Source organism: Macaca thibetana, chromosome 18 (assembly GCF_024542745.1).
Source record: "Macaca thibetana thibetana isolate TM-01 chromosome 18, ASM2454274v1, whole genome shotgun sequence".
NCBI classification, from domain to species: domain Eukaryota; kingdom Metazoa; phylum Chordata; class Mammalia; order Primates; family Cercopithecidae; genus Macaca; species Macaca thibetana.
Window position 1 is genome coordinate 72,303,936 of NC_065595.1, and position 24,235 is coordinate 72,328,170.

At 49.6% G+C, this 24,235-nt stretch overlaps 1 protein-coding gene across 2 annotated transcripts in view; it reads left to right on the plus strand.

The window, feature by feature from the left end:
* LDLRAD4 (low density lipoprotein receptor class A domain containing 4) overlaps positions 1 to 24,235 on the plus strand; it is a 436,848-nt gene that overhangs the window by 169,059 nt on the left and 243,554 nt on the right. For both annotated transcript variants that reach the window (XM_050767575.1, XM_050767576.1), the window contains one exon: positions 7,761 to 8,181. In XM_050767575.1, coding sequence (XP_050623532.1) covers positions 8,142 to 8,181 — 40 coding nt within the window. In that variant the 5' untranslated portion in view covers positions 7,761 to 8,141. The remainder of the gene's footprint in view (positions 1 to 7,760; positions 8,182 to 24,235) is intronic.

Sequence of the window (24,235 nt, forward strand, 5' to 3'; positions counted from 1 at the left end):
CCATGGTCAGCACCGAGGATAATCAGGAAGCTATGTCCAGAAACACCTGCAGAGGCAGACGAGACACGAGGATCTGGGCTCCGTGGCGACAGGAGCTTGGTTTGTTTTGCTCACTGCTGTCTCCCCAGCTCCTAAAATAGTGCCTGCCAGAGTAATGACCCCACAAATAGCTGCTGAAATACTGAATGAAGAGATGCAGCTTTGGTGGCGTCCTGCAGGCCAGAGAGCAGGGAAGACGGTGGCCGGCACAGGTGTCCCAGGGAAGCCTGCTGTGAGCTGACAGCAAGGAGTGGCTTGGCAAGGGGGACGAAAATTGTTTCGTACAAACAGCTTGTCGGTTCATATTCTTTTCTACTCCCACCAAAGAATGAGACAGCTCCCCCTCCCTTCCTGCCCACACTTGTTAGCCTATGGTCTGACCCCCTTCTTGTCCGCCTGTCATGCCCATTTTAAGCTGATTTTATCTGAAGAAAGCTGGAGTGGGGGAGATCCCTGGGTGTGGAGCGTTGCAGAGGCCGGCCCCTGCCCGCCAGCCCCCTGCCCCTCAGTCTGAGCCCTCACACCAGGCCACAGTGGGAACCTCTACGGGGTGGGGCTGGGTTGGGGGGCATTTCTTCTGCTTGGCTGGTAGCCACAGTGGGGGTGTCCGTGATATGCTCAGACCAGGCTGGGTGCCGTCTGAATGCACGTCCGCCCAGGCATCATCTGCTCCTGGGCCAAGCCCTGACCCTTTCCCGTGCCCTTGTGCATGTAGGTGCTGCAGGAATGACCTGGTTCGGGCCCTGGAAGGTGGAGGTCTTACCAGTATTCCCTGATTCCTAGCGAGCGGCTGGTGCAGGTGTGCACGGCTGTCTTCCTAGCACTGCAGGCTGCCTCCTGAGCCAGTGTCTCCTGTGGCCGCTGCGCGTGGACGGTGGAACTGGAAACTCGGGCCAGGATCCAGACACCTCGTTCCAGCTGTGGCTTGCATTCCTCCCACACTCACCTTCAACCTGTCCCCTCTCCCGGAGCCTCCGGATCGCCTCCTCCACAAAGCACAGGGGTCGGATATGTGACTCCCTGTGGCTTCCTCTGCTGCCAGATCGTATGAGTTGATAATTATAGACTTACGAATGCATTAAGGACAGTTACCCTGTTTGTTTAGTTTGGGGGGAACTCGCTCCAACTTGGTTTGAGTAGAGCCTCAGGATTTATCAAGCATCAGGTTTGTCAAGGTGACTTTTTAAAGAATGTTCTAATATAGTTACCGCTTTTCCTGTTTGCAGCCTGTGTGTGTCTTTGAGTCAGATGTTTTGGATTTTGCACTTGCTTTCTGAATTGGTGGCCTACAGCAAGGCACTACGCTACCCTGAACTACGTTCCCTGAACAAGTACCCAGAGCCCACTGAGCTGCCCGGGGTGAGGGTGGCTTGGAGGTTGTGTTACAAAAGCTGCACGTTATTTTGCACCCCCACATCACAGAGATGAAAAGTAGCGTGAAAAATTCATCGCATTCCAACTCAGTCTTCCCTGGCTATAGGCAGCCCGTTTCTCTGACTTGCTCTCAGATTTGCATTTCTGTGTAAATTTTCCGTGCTTTTGCACTATGTCCCTTTCTTTTGTTTCTCTTTAGTTTTTTTTTTTTTTTTAGAGACACAGGGTCTTGCTATGTTGCCCCAGCTGGAGTGCAGTGACGCAATCACAGCTCACTACAGCTTTGAACTCCCAGGCTCAAGCGATCCTCGTGCCTCAGCCTCCCCAATATTGGTGTGCACAGCCATGCCCAGCTAATGTTTATATTTTTAGTAGAGACGGGGACTTTCTGTGTTGGCTAGGTGGGTCTCAAACACCTGGGCTCAAGCGATCCTCCTGCCACAGCCTCCCAAAGCACGGGGGTTACAGGCGTGAGGCACTGTGCCTGCCCACGCTGTCCTTTTTATGCCCATCTGCCCTCTCTCCCTTGGCCAGAGACATGGCCACAGGGGACTTTTTGGAATGGGAGGGAACTCCAGTTTCACCTCCTCATTTTGTATAAAAGAGGAAATGGGAGCCAGGGCCGGGAGTCACCAAGGGCACCAGAAGCGGGTGGGTCCCCACCTCGGACTCTCTGCCCACAGCTGACTGCCTGGAGATGGGGTGTTTTGTTTGTAGCACCTGCTTTTCTTTCCTGTTAGGAGATCTTGAGACTGACTGGCCGTTGCCACAGTCTGCGCTATCCATGAGCTCTGAGGCACTCACATGGAGACGTGTGACACCTCCCTTGGAGGGATACCTGGTGCCAGCTCAAGTCGGAAATAGCTTCTCAAGTGTCTTTTTCCCACTTTTTCTCTCATCTGTCTCATGACAAGCCCTTTGCCTCTTTGATCCTAAGTGAACATCGGGTGGGATGATGCATAGGTGAGCTGTGCAGTGCAGCTCTCAAACACAGTCATTTTTATTTTTTTTTTAATTTTGCAACAGAGCCCCAGTTTGCCAAGGTTTAGAATGACCTTGTTGTTTTGCAGTGTTCCTTTCTACTTGGAACTTCTCTGGTGGGTAGAGTGGCCAGGGATCGGCGTCCGCAGGCCGGCGCTCAGCCCCGAGCGTCTGTGGGGCTTGAAGCGGTCGCGGCGGCTGTGGGGCTGTCACCTAGGTAACCGACATTCCGCCAGCGAAACAGTCTGTCCACAGCAGGAGGAAATAAAAAATGAAACTGCAGCGTCAATTCTTCATGCACTACAGTATTTTGAATGCGATTTGATTTTGGAAAAAGGCTGTTTGACTTCTCCGTTGGATTTTGGCCTCTGTGCCCGTGGGTGACCCTCACATTTCCTGGACGTGTCTGTTTTTACAGTTACAGTGTCTTTTAACGAAAGGTGTAATGCGGACACAGCTCAGTTCTTACTCCTGAATGACTCTGAGGAGGACTGCGTTTCCTATAAGTTTTTGTGAATAGCTGGTAAGGCCGACATGCCCTGTAACTTGCTTGGTTAGTTACTTGGTTTGTGAGTGTTGGTGTTTTTAAAACGTCCCTTCCTGCGGGGGTATTTTTCCATTTGACGTGCTCTATTTCCTTAGTAACTGTTGCTCTGTTATGGGAGGGACTTAATGACATTTTTCAAGTGCAATATTGAATTAATTTATTTCCTGGTTAGTTCTGCCCATCTTCCCAGTATAAATAGAACCTCCGTGTGTGTGTGTGTGTGTGTGTGTGTGTGTGTGTGTGTGTGTGTGTAGAATGAAGGCCATGTGCTTGCTGCCTTGGGGGGGCTCTTGACTGTGACCTTACATCTGGGTAAGTTGCCTCTTCCTGTATTCCCCCCTCTCCTCCTCTCTTGATTTAAGCCACTTGGGGTTAGGGAGCTTCCCGGGCCTCAGGAGTAGCGTGGGAAGCAGTGGCTTCGGGGCGAGAGGCCCAGGGTCAGTCCTGCTCTCCTGCTGCCAGTGTTGGGCGCAGTTCTTGAGCCTCCATGGGGCAGTGCTTGCTCTCTCTCTCCCTCTCTGTAGCCTGGGGGCACTTAAGTCAAATTGACCTCTGAAGGCCTTTGCTGGATAGGACTTTGTGGGAAGTGTCAGTGTAGCAGGATCACCGCTAATAATCATCATCTCGACTCTTCTAGTGGGGTGGTGGGAAAACCAGCCCGGAGGGTCCCAGCCAAGCAGGCTGAGGAGCAGCACCTCCACCTGAGAAATGCCCCTTGCCAGATGCGGCTGGGGCTGGGTTAACCGTGTAGGTGTTTGCTGAGCCTTCTCTGTGCTGGGTACAGTCCTTGGGGACGCTTCACATAAGTGCCTTCCTTCACTCCTGTGTTCGCTCAGGAAACACATACTTACCGGGCACCTGCTGGGTGCCGACGGGAACGGGAGGATCTGTTGGCCGCTGCCTTTGCTCTCACAGCACTTGTGGGGGAGACGGGCAGGCGTGGTGCAATCAGGACCCCCGCGTGGCGTTGCAACTGCAGATGTGTCGGGAAGCCGACCAGGTGTTGCGGGCTGTGCAGCGGGGTCCAGACGTAGACTGGGGGCCCATCGAAGAGGCATCTCCAAGGTGGGTTGTTTGGGCTGAGGCTGAAAGGCTGAGTGGCAGCTCATGAGCAGGAGGCTCGTGAGAGCAGAAGATTGGAGGGATGGCCGGCCTCAGCGTGTGTCCAGCTCCTCCAGCTTTCACACTTCCACGTGTTGGCTCCACAGATGCCCAGCGTGGCCGTGCCGATTGCTGGTTGGTTTCTAAACTAAAAGCACACGTCTTGTCCAGAAACAGGTCCTGCAGGCTTCTGCCGACTGTGCTGGCCCTCGGAGTTTTCTCTGGGTCCGGATCACCCACCCTGCCCTGCCTCTTGGTCACTCGACACACACACTGAGTGCCGCTGGGTTCTGGTCCCTTCTGGGTGGCCACAGTCTTTCACGGAGCAGAACGAAGCCTGCAGCTCTACTGCGTGCTCCTAGAAAGGGTAGCTCATCTTTGTTGCTAGCGGTGAGGAAGAAGACGTTTTACAGCATTTATAATTGCATTTTACCTTGAAAATTGCATTGGGGGAGAGTCAGAGCGTACATAGGAATAGGCACGTTATCCATTGATGAGGTAACACAGCTGTGTCCGTCCTGCTTTTGTTGGGAACCGCAGACATCATTGTCCTAAAAACCCTGGCCATGGCCACACTTAGACCTCATGGGAACTATTACACACCCATGTCCAACCTCTCTTTTAGAAGATGTAAAGTTAAGGGCTGGTGGGGGCGATTAAGCCAGCATAAGAAAACTGGGAAGTTGGTTGTTTCTTCTGTTTTGATCCACATTGGCTTCAGTCTTTCCCATAGCCTTTTGACATGTGGGATGTATGATAACTCCATTTTTCTAATTAATTTTTTTGACAAATAATTACATATATGTGGGGTACAATGTAATGTTTTGCTATATGTACGCATGGTAGAAATATTCAAATCAAATGAATTAATATATTTATCGCCTCACCAACTTACATTTTTTGTGGTAAGAATGTTAAAAATGTATTATTTTAGCAATTTTTAGATATGTGATACTTTTTTATTAACTGTGGTCACCATGCAATGCAGTCTGTCACTAAAACGTATTCCTCCAGTCCATCTGAAACTTTGCTGTGTCTGATCAACGCTGCCCTTTTCCCCATCCCTCTTCCCCCTGCCTGCAGTAATCTCCTTTCTACCCTCCTTTTGTGAGATTGACTCTTTCAGATTCCACATATAAGTGAGATCGTGTAGTATTTGTCTTTCAATTCCTGGCTTATTTCATTTGGCATGATGTCCTCCAGTTTCATCCATGTTGTTGCAAATGACAGAGTCTTGTTCTTTTTGAAGGCTGTATAGTACTCCCTTCTGTACGTATACCGCAGGGTCTTTATTCGTTCATCCACTGAAGGACACTTAGGTTGCTTCCGTATCTTGGTTATTGTGAATAGTGCTGAAATGAACATGGGGGTGTAGATATATTTTTGACGTACCTATTTCAATGCCTTGGATGTATACCCAGCAGTGGGATTGCTGGATCACATGGTGATTCTATTTTCAGTCTTTTGAGGAACCTCCGTACTGTTTTCCGAAATGGCTGTACCCATCTCCATTTCCACCAACAGCGTACCTGGGTTCCCTTTCCTCCACATCCTTGCCAATACTTCTCATCTGTTGTCTTTGAGAATGGCCGTGCTAGTGGGTGTGAGGTGATGTCTCACCGTGGCTTTAATTTGCACTTCCCTGATGCTTAGAGATGTTGAGCCTTTTTTTCATACATCTGTCAGCCATTTGTATATCTTCTTTTGAGAAACGTCTTTTCAGGTAACTCCCCATTTTAAAAATTGGCTTATTTGTTTTCTTGCTGCTGAGTTGTTTGAGTTCCTTATATACTTTGGATATTAGGCCCTTATCAGAAGTATGGTTTGCAAATATTTTCTCCCAATCTATCGGTTCTCTCTTCATTCTGTTGATTATTTCCTTATGATAACCTGATTTTTAAAAAGTGAGGTAGCATAACTTCTGCAATGAAGCAAAGAGACAAAAATCCCACAATAAAACAACAGCAAAGACCTCCCTACAGTTTGGTTTTCTCTCTGAGTTTAGAGAATGAGAACAAACAAAGTCTAGCATATTTGCACACCAAGAGCATCATAGAAAAGGGCAGAGAAAAATCAAAGCTTTAGGGCAGGTGGGCTTTTGTCTGTATCTGGCAGGATAAATTCCATTTCCCAAAGTTCATGATGCTGGTGCAACTAGTTTTCTTCTGAAGTTCCTGTAGGACCTGCGTGTTGGCCGTTTTTAGATGGAATGTTAGAATTCAGAGAAAAAATGTTTTCTCATATTTTCAAGTACTTCAAAGCCACCATTTATGCAAATAATTTATTTTTTAATTAAAATGTTACCTGTTCTTTAAACTTGAGGACTCCTACTGGGCCATACCTTATTAACCGAGGATGTTACTATAGATACATGAAGGTAATAGAATTGGATATCTTAGTATCTTAAAGTACTTCATTAATTTTTAATGTACTCCTTATAATTAGTACGTATCAGTGATGTGTTACTTCACTACCGTCTGTTTATAGCAACATGTGGGTAACAGAGGACTCCTTTCTGTTCTGTGCTCTGTGCTCTTAAATTCTTTTTCTTTAGTTCGATGGTGAAAAAGAAGAATGAGATTACGTTTTCTAAAAATCGGTTATAAATTGATTAGGATGAAGTGATAACAGAAAAGAGGTTTCTTTTCCTAAATATTGGAGATGGATATTCAGGATTCTGTTTTAAAAGTCTGATCCTTTGGGCTTCTGACATTCTTGTTGTTAATATTGCTTTATGTTTAATGGAACATTAAAATATCTGAAAAACGTTTTGTAAAATGCTTTTTTATTCTATTATTATTAATTTTTTTTTTTTTTTTGAGACGGAGTTTTGTTCTTGTTGCCTGGGCTGGAGTGCAATGGTGCGATCTTGGCTCACCGCAACCCCTGCCTCCCAGGTTCAAGTGATTTTCCTGCCTAAGTCTCCTGAGTAGCTGGGATTACAGGCATACACCACCACACCCGGCTATTTTTTTTTGTATTTTCAGTAGAGACGGGGTTTATCCATGTTGGTCAGGCTGATCTCGAACTCCTGACCTCAGGTGATCCTCCCTCCTAGGCCTTCCAACGTGCTGGGATTTTACAGGCAAAATGCTTTTATTATTATGTAACATATGGAGCAGTTTATAGACTAAATTTGCTTTTCTTTTCCATCCTAACTAAAAAGATAGTGCGGGCATTTGTTTTCCTCTTACGAATCCATTTTTAGACCAGGCATGGTGGCTCATGCCTGTAATCCTAGCACTTTGGGAAGCCAAGAGCTTTGGGAGGATTGCTTGAGGCCAGGAGTTTGAGGCCAGCCTGGGCGGCTTAGTGAGACCCTGCCGTTCATTCATAGATAGATAGATAGATAGATAGAATCGCTTTTAAAAACTGCTCCTTGCAAGTCCTGCATTTTCTTCCTGGAGTGCTGACCACAGTGGCCATGCACCGCAGACCCCGGTCTAAGGCCTCGGGAACCAGCTTGAGAAGTGAGTTTCTTCCCCAGGGTGTCTGTGAGGGCAGCATGGCCCGGGAGGGACATTTGAACCTTGGGAGGAGCATAGCTGTGGCCTTGGGGGCAGATGGAGCTCCTCCCACCCTGGCAGCCCCTGCAGGAGCCCGCGTGCCCACAGTGGGGTCCTGGAGGCAGCTGCCTGGCTTTTCCTGTCCGGCCTCTATAGGCCGTTAATTGTGATGCTTCTGCCGGTCGTCAGGAAAGTGACCTGTTGCTTTTCAGTTTCAGAGGCGGAGCACAGCGAGCCGAGGCTGGGATCAGGAGCACCTGCGTGCAGGTGCGACCGTGCAGGATGCTGGCAGCGGCGCGGCCCGGGGCGCCCGTGCTCTGAGGGCCTGAGGGCCAGCCCCTCCACCTGCGCCATGGCCTCCGCGCCCTGGCTGGACGGCTGACGGGAGCGGGGACTGCCGCCGCCCAGGTGCCACACCCGGGTACCGCTCGCCCGCGCGGAGCTGGGCAGGTGGGCCGCGGATGCTCCCAGAGGCCGGCCCAGCAGAGCGATGGACTCGGACAGGCTAAAATGGAAGTGACCTGAGCCTCGCCCGGCGGCTTCCTCGACGGGACAGCGCAAGAGTTGGAGCACAGGCTTGTCTGGGGAGCAGTATGCCGGAAGCTGGTTTTCAGGCCACAAATGCTTTCACAGGTGAGCGTGCTCCAGGTAATCCGAGGCTTTACCTCCACTCCTGGCAGGCAGTCAACTCCCAAACCACTGCATGCAGTGAACCTAGCTTTGCAGTCAGGAGCTGAAGGCCAGCGCAGTCCAGGGCATGCAGCGAACCTAGCTTTGCAGTCAGGAGCTGAAGGCCAGCGCAGTCCAGGGCATGCAGCGAACCTAGCTTTGCAGTCAGGAGCTGAAGGCCAGAGCAGTCCAGGGCATGCAGCGAACCTAGCTTTGCAGTCAGGAGCAGGAGCTGAAGGCCAGCGCAGTCCAGGGCTCAGGCGCCTGTGGTGACTGATTTTGACAAAATAATAATGTGTTTTCCTTCACTCTCTCAATAGCAGTTTGAAAAAGCGTTTGACACTTTTTGCTTCTGTTTTTGTTGAATGATAGTCTACACACAATATCCTGCAGTGTTCGCAGCGTCTTCCAAGTCTCTGTTCTCTAAGGAAATGTGTCACTTGCTGAGCGAGGGTAGGGAAAGTGTGGTTTCTTTACAGAACCGGGAAGATTCTCCGAGGGAAAAGATTAATTGCTGATGTGTGCTTGATCCCTCCCCATCTTTAATTTCTCAGATTTATTTGTGTGCTTGGGACAGCTGGGCAGAACTCGTCTTGCAGTGAGCGGGGAGAAGTGGGACACCCCAGTTTGCAGGGAACCACACAGTCTGGCTGGCACCCAGAGCCCTCACCCAAGACACAGGGGATTTTGAATTCAGATCCTAGCTCTTTTGTCTGATTCACATAACATCCCAGGAAGCCACTTAATCCTCTGGGCCTCTGGCTCCTTGTAGACAGACTGGGCTCTGTGACATTGAGGAACCTCATGAAATCCAGGGAGAACGTGTTTACATAAAAGAGGTTTTGGGGGATTTGCTTTTTATTTTAAAGAAAGGTGGTAGAAATAGTCACAAGAAGTGACCCTATTCTCTGGTTCCACGAGTCCCAGAAGTTTGCAGCTTTTCAGATTTTGTGGAGGGAGCAGGTCAGGCTGTTGGGACGCCTGGAGAGAGGGGCAGGGGCTCGGGCTTGACTGGCACGGGCCTTCTCCTTGGATTAGACGTCAGCTCCTAGACAGCCTCGCACTCCTCCGCGCTCCCTGTGGCTTCAGTGTGAAGGGATGGAGCGCCACTGTGGTGCTGCTCCAAGGAAGAATGAGGGGACGGTTCTTCCCAGCCTTGGCCGCGTCCATGCGCACCTGCAGGCGACCTCCTGAGGCAGCTTCCACCACGTCTGTGACGTGGGGTCTCAGTGACACTGCCTCCCCCGAGGTGTGGGAGGCGGGTCGGGCCCGTGCTGGTGAGCTTGGCAGCTGTGTAGATGCCTCCCTCCGGATTGTGAGGGGCCGGTTACCCTCTGGCCCACGTGGATGAGCTCCGCAGCTGTGTAGACGAAGGGTTGGGGGAGCACGTGCAAAGCCAAGCTCTCTGGAACCATCTTCGTACCTGCAGCCCAGCTGTCTGGAAACCCTGCCCCTCCTCACCCTTACCGTGTGTGCTCCAGCTGTTTCCGTCTCAGGAGCAGCTCCCTCGTGGACACCCTCCGCTCCAGGCGGGGGTGGGCAGCAGAAGCAACTGAGAAGTGGCTGGATGTGAGCTCAGCCTCCTTGTCCCTCGTCCCTACACCCCAGGCTGGGGAGGAGTGGCACCTAGGAGTTGACGTAAGGAATCTCTTCAGAGTAGTTCTGGGAGGAAGAGGGAACAAGAAAAGAAAAGGAAGTGAGCGTGGGACAAAAAGAGCCGGAGGAAGAGCGGTGCACTCTTTTAGGAAGCTGCCCTGTCCATGGACCTGACTGCAGGGTGGAGGCCGCAGGGTGGCCCACAGAGGCCAGGGTTCTGGGGCCGTCTCCTCACCCTGCTGCACCTGATGCTGGTCCACGTGGCTTCCACTGACACAGCCACGCCATCCTCACACTCTGGGGTGCTGGGGGTTCCTCTGCCCCAAGGGAAAGGGAAAGGCCTCACTGAGCCTGTGTTTGGAATCCTCAGAATCCCGGGGTTCTGCCTGGAGGATTCTTGCAGGTAGCACAGCACCTCTCACATGTGAAGCCAAGGTGTACGGCAGCTGTTAGCCCTGGGGCCTGCGTCAGCCCTTCCTCCCCTCTCGCTCACAGCCACCCACTTGTCGCTCCTCCCCAGCTCCCGTTTTTGTTTCATTTGTAATTTATGAATAGTAGTTGTCTGTATTGGCAGGTTCCAGTAGGACGTTTGGATACATGTATGTGTTGTGCAGTGAACATGTCAGGCTAATCGGCCGTGCTCATCGCTGCACATTCTATCATTTCTTTGTGCTGAGCATACTTTGGCTCCTGTCTTTCAGCTCACATTTGTGAGTTTCCCAAGAATTCATTTCCGTACTTTGGCCTCTTCCCCGCAATGTCAGCCTGGCTGAGTAACAGGTGTGCCGGCGGCGGTGGTGGGGTGTACGCCACAGCCGCCGTTTTGGAGCCGCAGTGTGCTGGGCACCGTGCTCCCGCTGTGTGTCCTTTGCCAGGCGTCACAGCAACTCTGAGGCCGGCGCCGTCATGCTGGCCTTGCTCCCCGCGGGGCACGCTCGGTGCATGCAGGAACTGGCTGGTGCCGGTGGCCTCTCCAGATTGTCTCACGCTGTGTGGCCTCAGGTACACACGGGGTTCCCTGGGGAGCTTCTCCACCCCCTGGGTGTCACCCTCAGAGACTGAGATTTATTGGGTCTTGGCATCACCTAGACCTGCTAAATCAGGACTCTCATCCCCACAAGATCCCAGGTGCCTGGCTCACTTTAAAGTCTGGGAAGCACTGGGAGCCGGCACCCAGCAGAGCAGTGTTCAGAGAGATGCCAGGGTGCTCGAGGGGGTCATGTCTCAAAAAGAAATCACCTGACTTGCGCCGTTCCTTCAGCGGGGGGATCCAAATAATGGGTCTACCTGTTCTCAGGAGACCATCGCGTGCTGAATAGCGTTCACACTGTGGGGTGCGCCGGCACCTGCAGGGCAGCAGTTGTAGCTTCCCCATCTCTCTCTAGGAAGTAACCAGCAGTGAGATGAGGAGATGTGAGTGCCTGGCCTTCTCTGGAGCTGGGTCCCTGGAGACTTGGCTCCTCATTTTTATTCTTGGTCTTCCTGCCCCTCTGTCTGCCCACATAGTTTGTAAGAGTCCCTGTGGTGCAGGATGAAGGGCTGACACGCTCTGCCTGCCCAGGCAGCTGGGTGAAGGTGGAGCTTTAGAGGGAGGTGAGCAGGAGCCCGGTGCCCAGCCCACTGCCTTAGTTGGGTTGCTGTTTTTAAAATTTTGGATTTTGCTGATTCTCTGGGCTAATGGAAAGGAGTCTTGCCTTAGATCAGGCATCGAGGCATCTTCCCTAGGCTTTAAATCATGTGTTAGGGCCAGGCAAGTGTCCCTGGGCGGTTAACCGTACGTCCACTGAAAGAAATTTGTCACTTTACGTTCCAGTTCTCTTGGAGGGTGGAGGCTCAGAATTTCTCTTTAAGAGGGTTTTGGGCGGCGCTCCGGCTGTGGGGGAGGACTGGGAGACTGCCGGGGAGCTGCGTTTGTTTGGAGCGTGTGAAATTACCATGAGGGTGGTAGGAGTTTGGAAGGCCCCTGTCCGCATGCCAGGCCGGCAGTCCTGCGTGATGGAGTTCACGCACCTCGTGCCTCCTGGGTGAGTGTGGGTATACTCACATAGACGCGTATTGCACATTTAACTTCTTGATTATGATCTTAGGTGAATGCTTGCATACAGGAATTGGAATACATTATTTTTAATTTTCTTAGCATATACAGTTTAGAAATGATTTCAGTCCTTTAGATACTATTTTATATCAAAAATCAATTTTTTTCCTTTTACAAGTAACATCTGCTCGTTGTAAGCAAACTTGGAAAGCTCAAGAGTCAAAAGAAGAAAAATAATTTCCCGCACACATCTTTGCCATGGGAATCTTTCTTCAGGCAACATTTTGGCTTACATCCTTCCAGTCTTTTCTTTTGCAAATTTCTTCCTACAGAACTGTGTTCATAATAGTATTTAATATAGTAACCTGATCTTTCCCTTTAACGTTACATTATGAGCATTTTTCTTATAAATACGATTTTAAATTGCTGCATAGTATTTTCATGTACATGTACTTGAATTTTAAAATTGTGTAGCTATTGTTGGATAGTCCTGTTTTTGACAGTTTTCACCCTTATGAATAACGCTTTGATGAACACCTTTGTGCATAAAAGCTCTTCTGTATATTTGATTATTTCCTTGGGATGAACTCCCCGAGGCAAAATTATTGGGTCCAAAGATGTGAATTCTGTTAAAGCTCATAATTTAATTTCCAGAAGAATTGGTTGATCCTAACTTTTGAGGCTACGCTGAAACTGGCTTCCTTCCGTTGCCGGTCGCCTGTTCGCGGTGACCGTGCTCAGAGCTGGGCGTGTCCCCCACGGTTCAGCCGTGCGTGGAGCAGCCCTCGTCTGCCTCACAGGGCGTCTGTGAAGCTCTTTGCAGCGTGCGGCTCTGAAGGCCGCCTGAGTGCCGTGTGTTGCACCCTCATGTTACACTTGAGCACGTAAAAACGCAGATGTCCAAAACTTACCGTTTTTGTTCTTCCAGGCCCTCGTTCTGCCTGGCTGTCATTCATTGAGGCAATGATACAGGTGAATGGCCTCTGGAAAGATACGACTCTGTCCGTCCTAAAAACAAACCCCCATTTCCTCTGAGCAGAGGGACGCGGGGACCCTTCCAGGCTGGGTCCGCCAGCCTCCATCCCAGGTGCCATCACGGTGCAGATTTCATCTGAGGTTTCTTGTGCTTTCGACTGACTTGGAGCACATCCTGCCTGGGTGTCACGCACACGTCCTAAAGATGTTGCTGGCTTGAGATTCTGCCCCTTCCCGGCCCATGGTGCCACACTTAGATACTGAAAAGTTTTTGCACAATTAATTTTCTTAGACTTTTTAAATTATTTCAGTGTTAGAGAAAAAACATTTAACCTCAATAACTAGGTAAGTGAACCAAATTCCCGTAGAATTTGTAGTGAATCTTTCCGGTGAAAGGAGAATCAGATCCAATTGTTAAATGAATTTAGGTTATTTCGCTTGTAAAGGAGGAGGAGGGTAGTTAGTAGTCTTTGTCTGTCTGAAAGTGCTATTTTGTGGATGTTGGTGACCAAGTTTTCTCAGCCACTAATGAGACTGGAGAAGAAGAATCACGTAAATGGAATAGTTGGAGCTGTTTACCCTGCGGGCTCCGAGTGGAGGATGTCGGTTTGCTGGGGGTGTGACTGGGCTGCTGGGTTCAGCAGCAGCTCCCAACGTGCCCTTCCCACCCCACAGACCCTCCGCGCGTTCCTCATCCCTCTCCTCTGCAAGGTTGCGCCTGTGGCTGACCCAGGCATGCCCTCAGCCCCCGCCTCCCAGAGCTGCCCAGAGAACGCTTGCTTTAGGACATATTGAGAGCTGTTCCTCCATAAAAGGAGTGGGAGTGAATTCATGGCCAAAGCTTGGAAAAAGCAACTTGAACCAGTTTCTTTCCTACAGAACTTTTCAGTCTTTAATGTGGGGCTGTGCAGTGTGGAGGTCCCAGGTGGGCAGACAGCGGGCAGTGTTCTCCCAGTGACAAGACCTGGAAGGCGTTTGAGAGGGAACAGCAGGCAAGGACAGCTTCTCATAGCGCGCACTCTGGAGAAGCCACAAATGTTTTGGGGGTCGCCTCCCACCATCTGCAGCTCCCGTGTGCCTGTCCCACCTGCGCAAGCGCAGTGGTCCCCGGCAGGCTGCTTCTGTTGGGCAAATATTGACGGAGCTCTTGCCAGGTGTATGTCAAGTGCTGCGGGGAAACAGTGTCATGAGACCGTCTCCCTGCCTCCGTTCTCTCCTCTGTCTCGTTCTGCCAGTGCTCGTTAGAGTGAGGTTTTAGTGATAAGTTTCCCTTGCCCCAGAACTTTCCAGGGCTGCTTCTTGCTTCATAACAAGAGTCCGGACTCCTTGTCCTGCAGTTCGAGGCCCCCCAGAGTTGCCTTCCTTCATTCTCGTGCTGTGACCAGAGTTCTGGACACAGTGACTGTGAGCCCACCTCTCAGTTGTTTGTGCAGCGTTTAATGGCGATGCTGTTGCTGATGCTTTCTCATCTCCTGCAGATTCTCTCCTTCCACCCCCTTGCTCTCCATCTTCAGGATCTGTCTTAGGTCCATGTAGTCTTTTGTGATGGGCACAGGAGAAGCCTAGACAGTCTTCCTGCTTGCAGTTTAGTAGACGTAGAAATGATTGATAATGGCTTTTTGTAAAAATCTCAAATGCTTTTTCTCCAGGGAAGTTAAGTTTGTTGAGAGAGCCATTTGCACATACTGTGGTGTTTGTACTTGGTTTTTCCTTGATGCTGTTTAGCCTCCAGTGTAGTCCTCAGTTATAAACCTCACCTTAATTAATAACGTTTCTTTGTGTAAATAACATGTAATTTATGTTGTTATTTGTACAAGCACCAAACTCTTCTCCATTTTCTTCCCAGTAAACCATTCTATACTGTTTCAGGATAATCAAATGTGATTATCTTCTTTTGTTTTAGAGGCATTGTGGTAGTCTCGTGTCTGAGATGTGTACTTGCCCATTTTAAATAAGGGTGAGAAATAATTTCAGTATTCCCTGAAACTATATTTATTTTAAGGTTACTTGAGTGTGTACAACACAAAGATAGTTATAAATATCTTTTTATAGCTCTTAAATAGCTAAAATATCAAAAGAAATTAAATATAAAAATTATGAAGTCAGAAGTGTTCCAATTAATATTTAATCTGACAGATGAGTTTGTTTGCTGAAACCTTTCGTTTTCCAGCTCTTTTTATTTATGATGAGAGCATCCCATAGGGAGGCTCTGTGATGGTGGCTGCTCGTTGCTGGATGTTGGGCTGACAGCACAGCCTAGACCAGTTTGAATGCTGGCTCTGCTGTCAGTAACTATGAGCATCGTTTAAGATGAACCCCTGCCACTGAGTGTCCAGGATCAGAGCAACCTACGTGTCTCATTGGGTTCTTTGGAAAATGCTGGCTTTTGTCCGTTGTACATCTCGATGTTGTAGTTATCCCTAAAATGGAGCCACTTAGCTCTAGAGAAATCAAACGTGCAGAAAGCAGGTGGCTGCTTCCATACGTGGCCTCTCGTACTTTCTTGGGTCCTACCCTCCTTCTCTGTTAGTGTATGGATGTCTCTAGAGCCCTTTTTTTTTTGAGACGGAGTCTCGCTCTGTCACCCAGTCTGGAGTGCAGTGACGCGATCTCGGCTCACTGCAAGCTCCGCCTCCTGGGTTCCCGCCATTCTCCTGCCTCAGCCTCCCGAGAAGCTGGGACTACAGGCGCCGCCACAACGCCCCACTAATTTTTTTGTATTTTTAGTAGAGATGGGATTTCACCATGTTAGCCAGGATGGTCTCGATCTCTTGACCTCGTAATCCGCCTGCCTCGACCTCCCAAAGTGCTGGGATTACAGGCGTGAGCCACCACACCCGGCCTAGAGTCCTTCATATTGGATTCTTCTGTGCTCTCTGTTGGAGGATGAGCTCAGAGGCTGGGAAAGGCATTGTTCCAGCAGGAGCAGCCAGCCCCAGTCACCCTCCAGTTCCTGCTCTGTGACATGGATGAATCAGCTGACCTCTCTGAAGTGCACTCTTCACCACACTGAGGTAGAGATAATGGCCAGTGAGTAGGTTCTGTATAGGGATTGAGTGAAATAACATCTGTGAAGTACCGAAACAGAGTCTGGCTTATAGTGGTGCTCAACAGATGTTCTTCTCCGTCTTCTTTCATCGTCTTCTTGAAGTTGACTATACAGAAAGGCCTCATAAAAATCAGGGGTTCATTTAGCAGATATTTAACAGTCGTCATGCCATACTTGTGTCTCAGGGGTGTACAGTCCAAGTGTCATCACGATCTGCACAGTTAACTCTGATGACATCCCGTGCAGGTGTGGAGGTGGGAGCTGGCGTGGGGATGGGGCTGGCAGGGTGGGAGCTGTTGTCACTGTGGGAGCTGTTGGGGGTGGGAGCTATTATGGGGGTCAGAACTGGCTGGCGTGGGGGTGGGGCTGGCAGGGTGGGAGCTGTTGTCCCCATCGGAGCTGTTGGGGATGGGAGCTGTTGGGGGTGGGAGCTGTTGGGGGTGGGGATCTGCAGCACGTGGCTGTGGCTTCCCCTCTGGTTCCTTACATCCTGTCTGATAGGGCTTTTAGCTGAACCTGAGCCCTGCCGCCTGCCCGTGCTGGGCTGATAATGGCCTCTCCTCCAGAGTCTCATGGAGTCGTCACAGGCCAAGGGTCTTCAAACTTGGCTTGAAGTCAAGTCCCGGGTCTCTGTGTTTTTTCAGGATACTATGTTTAAATGGGGGAACCCAGAAATGGGATGCAAAAATAAACAAGTTTAACATCTGGGTGGTGGTTTATGGTTCCATTAAACATTTTTAACCAATAATGGTCCAATATGGGAGTATGGACTCTTTTTCCTCTCAGTTAACGTTGGCATTTGTAGAATACTCCAGGGTGGTGTGAGAAAGACGTCTCCGAGTTCAGGATTTCCTAGGGGCAATGAAAGAATACAAAATACTAACACGGTGCCCTAGTTGGGCATCTAATTCTGTGCTCTGTTAGCACAGTCAGCCTTGTTGTCCTTTGTGGATGCTCAAGTCCGTGATATAAAATGATGGTGCATATACTTATAACACACGTAAGATTACTTATGATACCACATACAATGTAAATGTTGTGTAAATACTTGTTATACTATTATTTTAAAAAGTTGTATTTTTTACTTTTTAGACAGGGTCTTGCTGTGTCACCCAGGCTGGAGTGCAGTGGTGCCATCATAGCTCACTGCAGTCTCAACCTCCTGGGCTCGAGTGATCCTCCCTCCTTGGCCTCTTGAGTAGCTTGGACTGCAGGTGCATGCCAACACATCTGGCTAATCGTTTATTTTTTGTAGAGACGGGGTTTTGCCATGTTGCCTAGGCTGGTCTCAAACTCCTGGGCTCAAGCGATCCTCCTGCCTTGACCTCCCAAAGTGCTAAGGTTACAGGTGTGAGCCACTGCGCCTGGCCTATTTTTTATTGTTTTATTGTTGTTTGTATTTTTTCCTCAGTATTTTCAGTCTGCAGTTAGTTGAATCCATAAATGCAGAACCTGTGGGTACAGAGGGCTGGATGCAGAACCTGTGGGTACAGAGGGCTGGATGCAGAGACTGTGGGTACAGAGGGCTGGATGCAGAACCTGTGGGTACAGAGGGCTGGATGCAGAGACTGTGGGTACAGAGGGCTGGATGCAGACACTGTGGGTACAGAGGGCTGGATGCAGACACTGTGGGTACAGAGGGCTGGATGCAGACACTGTGGGTACAGAGGGCTGGATGCAGACACTGTGGGTACAGAGGGGCTGACAGTGCAGCTGCAGAGACTGTACAGAAGAAAATACCTGTTACTAAATGTTTCTGGGTGCCGTATTGTACTTTAAAGAACACATATTCCAGTTGCTAAGTAGACAACAGGCCCCCAGACTCCTTAAGGAGATGCGGGTGTGCCTGTTTCACATGGGGGTTCTGTCCTAGGCTTGCTAGGTCTGCCAGCCCTGAGGGAGAGACCAGCCACAGCTGTTGATGGGTTTGCCTGACTTTATTTTTTTTTCTTTTTCTTTTTTTTTTTTTTTTTTTTTTTTTGAGACCAAGTCTCGCTCTGTTGCCCAGGCTGGAGTGCAGTGGCGCGATCTCGGCTCACTGCAATCTCCATCTCCCGGGTTCACACCATTCTCCTGCCTCAGCCTCCCAAGTAGCTGGGTCTACAGGTGCCCACCACCACGCCCGGCTAATTTTTTGTATTTTTAGTAGAAATGGGGCTTCACCATGTTAGCCAGGATGGTCTTGATCTCCTGACCTCGTGATCCACCCACCTCGGCCTCCCAAGGTGACTTTCGTTTTTAATTTTTAAAAACTTTAATGCCCTTTTGCAGCAGTAGGGTCTTGCTGTATTTTCCAGGCTGGTTTTATATTCCTGGCCTCAAGTGATCTCCCTGCTGTGGCCTCCCAAAGTACTGGGATTGTAGGCATGAGCCAGTGTGCCCTGCTGGGTTTGCCTGACTTCTTAGGGAAATCATCCTGAGATCAGTGTTTCCGAATCCCACCACCTGTTTCTTGTTATCTTGTCTGTAGGGCTCTAGAGTAGCAGTGTCCTTGGCACTCACTGAGAAAGCCGTGGGACTCAGCAGGCCCCGCCCCAGGACGACAAAGCACGGTGTCACCACGGCACAGCACTCCTCGCACGGGGAGTTGGGGAGAAAACCAGGCTGGTCTATCATCTACACTCATTTTTTTCTTTTGTGATAAAATTGCAGAAAATTCAGGGTGTTTTCCGTGCCCTTTTGGAAGGATGCTATCTTGATCTTGCGCACGCTGTTTCACAGAGCTGACATAAGGAGTGAAGATTAATTGTCTGCCACGGCAGGTGCTTTCGCATATGTGGCCGTGTGTGCTCCCTGAGACAGCCCCAGGAGGTGTGGGCGTGATCTGAGTTTGTGGCTCAGGATCTGCACAGGCCCGAGAGACCCTCCTCGAGGACGCACTGACCAGTGGGGGCCACCGTGTCAGGGCTGAGTGTGGGGCTGTCTCAGATCCTCCCACTGTGGCCGTTTCCTTCAAACTGAGTCGGGGCAGGAGGGGGCGGAGGGAGAGAGGCCGGAGGCTGAAGCTCCAAACCGAATGCAGATACTAAGCCTTTGATAGGGTTGTCTGTGTTCTAAGTTGGAAAATACAAACTTTTGCATGTCTACCTTAGATAGCCTCACTGGCATTTGTCATTCTGCTTTTGGAATGCTTAGGCGTGAAAGCAGAACGGTGTCACGGTGGTGATGCTTGCATAGCAGTGTGAGTGTGCAAACCTGAAAATGGGGAAAAATGGGACATTCTATGTTACGTACATTTTACCACAATGAACATAAACAATTTTGAAAAAAAGAAAATTGCATCAATACCATTCAGCTTGTCAGAAGAGCTCAGATTTGAGTGTGGGTCTTGATGGGAAGTAAAGGAGCAGAAAGATGGGTGGGAAAGTGGGAGTGGCTGTGGGTGGGGAATGAGGGTCTCAGTTTTGGCTTAAGGACAGGTCGAAGGAGATGGGCGGCCCCTGCCACTAACAGCTGATGTGTGGTGGACAGTGCTCTGTTGATGAGGGTTTGGTGCCCACAGGGAGGACAGGCAGTGTGCTGGTGTCCTCACGGCCTCTGACCATGAGCCTGGAAATGGGGATCCCTCTCTGCAGAAGCAGGCCCTGCCACAGGGCAGCCCACCTTCCCCCGGAGCAGCCCACCTTCCCCCGGGGCAGTGTAGCAACCGTCTACTGTTGCCTGGGACTCACTTCCCTGCGGAGCGTTGGTCCCAGTATCGCGTCCACTTGCATGGAGTATGCTCACGCACGGAGATGCAGCCACCCAGCGCTTCATCTTTGTAACGATGTTTGGGGCTGGGAGCCATGGCTCACACCTGTAATCCCAGCACTTTGGGCGGCCGAGGTAGGAGGATCGCTTGAGCCCAGGAGTTCTGGACCCGTCTGGGCAACATAGCAAGATGCCACCAGATGTGGTGGCGTGTGCCTATAGTCCTAGCTACTCGGGAGGCTGAGACACAAGGTTCACTTGAGCCTTGGAGTTTGAGGCTGCAGTGAGCTGTGATCACACCATTGTACTCCAGCCTGGGTGACAGAGTGAGACCCTGTCTCAAAAAAAAAAAAAAAAAAAAAAAGCTGCATGTATTTTGCCCTAGAGAGAAGAGGACAGTGATGTGTTTAGACACATGTACATGTTACTGGGCTCAAATCCTGGCTGTGCCACCTGTGTGGCAGCCTAACCTCCCTGTGCCTCAACTTCCTTATCTGTCATGTGAAAATGACAACAACAATAGGTACTTTAGAGGTGTGTTGGGGAAAATACGTCCATTTATGCAGATAAAGCACTTGCAACCAAGCCAGACACGTGTGTAAACACACAGTAAATAGTTACTGTTATTTCAGGCACACGGCTGCTACTCAAAACATGACTTTATGGCAACAGGCTGTTGTTAGCTGTTGACTTGCTTTATTGACCAAACCTGGCCCCCAAATATTTGCTAACTCTGAGACCCCAGCTCGCTGTCTGCAGAGCCACGTGGGTGTCCTGTTTGCCAGTGGCATCTGAGGACATCCTTAGAAGAATAGCTCCTAAGGGTTTCCAGGGGCGGCAGCATTATCAGAATTCCCGCTGTAAACTCACGTGAACAGACACTCTTCTGTCAATAGTTCATTTCTAAACAACAACAGAACAAGCCTCAGATTCTTGTAGATGCCTTGCTAAGTTGAACTTACGTCCCCGCATGATGAATTGTTCTGAATGTATTCAGTGAAGATTGATTTCCACACAGTGAGACTCTTTATTATTTTGCTGCATTTTGTAACAAAGTGGAAATGGAATTTAAACAAACATGTTGGTAAGCAGTTTAGACTCCGTACCTTTCCCGTTACTCTTCCCTGTTGGTTGTTTGATGCAAACGTTTCTGGGTGCGGAGAGCCAGTCGGCGTGAGCTCTTACTGAATTTCATTGATTTTTTTTTTTTTTTTTTTTTTTTTTGAGATGGAGTCTCACTGTCACCCAGGCTGGAGTGCAGTGGCACGATCTCCTCTCACTGCAAGCTCCGCCTCCCGGGTTCCCGCCATTCTCCTGCCTCAGCCTCCCGAGTAGCTGGGACCACAGATGCCACCACTACGCCCGGCTAGTTTTTTGTATTTTTAGTAGAGACGGGGTTTCACTGTGTTAGCCAGGGTGGTCTCCATCTCCTGACCTCGTGATCCGCCCGTCTTGGCCTCCCAAAGTGCAGGGATTACAGGCGTGAGCCACCGCGCCCGGCCAACTTTCATTGAATTTTTCGCTGGGCACTGGGCTAGGTGCTTGGAAATGACAAAACAGGAAAATAGTTCGTTGAATAAACACTACATAATTTGCTTGGATGGCAGGCTTCTTTGGGGCAGCTCGTCCATGTCACACATACTTGCACTGTTAGGTTATTCTTTAGCATGGGAGGAAAAGAGGGAATCATGCAAGGTGTGGCGATTTCACTTCTGCATATAAAAAAAGTGCGACGGGATCTTTAATTCACCTCCTTGTGTCCTTTTGAGATCCTGGAGGCCTGAAGGGATTTCTGTTTCTGGCAGGAATTTAGGCTTGGGTCAGAGTCCGGGGTGAGGGTAGTCCCACCCGTCACAGCTCTGGGACCAGGCCGCTGGGCGTGAGGCCCTTCTGTTTGTGTGGTCCGTGCACACGTGAGCAGCCCTGACTCTCAGAAATGTGGTGATGGGGAGGAGACACTCCAGGATGGTGAAGAGAGTACTTACGATGGGAACCGGGACAGTGACGAGCCCAGCCGTGTTCACAGGCACATCTGTCATATCGCGAGCGAGCCCGTGAGAGGGAGCAGAGCCTTCTTCTCTCACACATTCTCTTGAAACGCTTTGACTAGAAGCCTCGCTGTTGGCACAGGGATGACGGAGGACAGGATGCGGTTCACTTACAGGCCATGAGGCGAGCTGCTGAGGCCCAGTTCTAGATTTATGACTTCACATGTGTTCCTGGAGCACTTGCTGTGTACCAGGCCCTGTGGTAGGCACTGGGGACGCGGGGCTGAGTAAGGTGCAGGCAGACCCCATGTTCGTGGAATTCACACATGTCTGGGGGACAGAATAGAGTAAACAAACGTATCCTGCCATTTCAGACAGCATCCGGGTCCCGAAGAAAATCAAGTATGGAAGGATGTAGGCGAGGGATAGGGAATGGCCGTTGCTGATAGGAGGGCAAGGCGAGGCCTTGCTAAGGACAAGGGAGGGCAAGGACATGGAGAGCAGGGAGAGCGGGCTCAGGAGAAAGCAGCCAGGGCAGAGGACTCGGGCTGGAACGGAGTTTGTGTCTGGGGAACAGTGTGTCAGCCCTCCAGAGGCCACATGCCCGGAGTGGACAGGCAGGTGGGCAGTCACTGTAATTCCATTCATTTCCAAAGGAAGGGAGACGCTGGCTAAGACTGTCAATTTTGGCTAGGAATGTTTGCTGTATATTTAATACGTTTATATTGTCTTTTTCTAAATCATCGTTTTGGGGGGGGAAAAAAACCGTCCCTTTCTCCAACACTGAGTTTCGGCACAGTAGAAGAGCTTTATGTTTCGGGCCACTGCACTTTCTGTATTTCCTGGCTCCTTGTAAGTGCGTTGCTCGGACGTGTCGGTGCGAGCGTGAGAGGGGCAGGCGGGGGGCTGGGCGGACGCTCCTGTCCGTCCCCGAGGTCCTGGGAAGGAAGTCGCCCAGCCCGTGGTGGAGAGGATGCCCCACACTCAGGTCCGGACAGCCTGGGCCTGTCTTCAGGGGAGTCCGGTGCAGGAAGCAAATGACGATGTTCTGCTCAGTCTTTGTTCCCCAGATGCAGGCTGCAGCCATCTGGGGCCAGAGAAGTGGAGATTGGGATCTGCTCGCAGCCTGGATTCACGTCTAAGCTGGACCTGCCTTGGGAACTCTGAGGCTTTTTCCTTCTGTGTGGTTTCAGCCCCGCTCTGGCAGGTGACCAGCGCCACTAGGCCCTGCTGGAAGTTATCCTCACACTTCCCTGAGGTTTGTGGACTGACTTCACAGTTTCCGAGGGTGGTTCCTCCTTACCCGGGATGACGGCAGGATGAAACAGCACAGAGAGTCGTGGCGCTTCGCCAGATCGCTCTTTCATCTGCCATGCTTTGTCTCTTCTCACCTAAAATGAGAACATCTGATGTACTTTTCGTGATATTTCAGCGTTCAATACCGTCTTTTGAAAAGATAGGAATCAACAACATGCTTTTCCCTTCTTTTCCATCAGAGCCTTCAGGCCGTGGGCCCCGTTCCTTGTTGCTTGTGCCCCTGGGCGAGTCCTGGTTTCGGCGCAGCTATCAGGGCAGTCCTTGCCCTTTCTTCACAATCACAGCTGCTGCTTGGTTACAGGACCCTGCTACCCTGACCCGAGCTCACACTTCTCTTATAAACATCCCATTTTCAGAAACTCACTTCTAGCGCTAATAGTTTCCCAATAGCTAAATCTTGAAGTACAGGATTCTTGTCTCCAATAACGTGAACAATTTTTATAATCTAGATAGAATTTACCAAAACATGTTTCGGCACCTGCAGGCTCTTCTTTTAATTAAAAAGAGGCTTACGAAAAATTAAAGATCTCTTCGTTTTTAAGTGAAAAACATTACAACTTTTGGGATGCTGAATCTGGGTTGTTTTTTTTTTTTTTGACCAAGAGTCCTAAGAGTTCTCATTTCAAAGGTATTTTTAATGCATTGCATTTTTTTCTGTAGCTCCTAGGTCAGTGCTGCTTCTATAGACAGCAATCAGCAAACATATATTGAATGAATGAAATGGTATTTGTAATGATTTGGGGACTCTTCCATCATTCAAATTCCAAATTGCAAAACCCAAAGAAAGTTGAATGCATAAATGTCAACCAGAAAGGAAATCTCACAATTTTGTCCTGAGGTTTTATCAGGAATGTAGGTAAAGGTGATGAAAAACATGCTTTTCACGTTTGCAAATGACAGGAGATTGGAAGGGGTTGCTCTCCCATTGGCCGACACAATCAAAACTTAGAAACAACAATATCAAAACATTAAGTCAGTCTCCAAATGACATATGGTTAAATGATAATAGCATGTTCTTATGCTGAAATAGTATGTGGCTATTAAAATGATATTGAAAGACAGTATTTGCTGTCCTGGAGAAAAGCTTATGATACATTTTTAAGTGGAAAAAAGTACATGCTAAAACAACAAGAAGAGGGTGATTCTGATTTTTAAAATAAAGAACAAAGACTTAATAGACGGATGCATACCAGAATGCTAACAGGGACCAGCCCTGAGTAGGAGCATGAGGCAGTTTTCACTTTCTTACCCTCGTTCATTTATACAGTTTCTTTTTTAAAGTAAGAACGGAAGTGTTTTATTAAAAATGAGTTAATAATAACTGTTCTTTTGTGATGAGTAAAATAAAACGTGGGGCCTGGAGTCTCT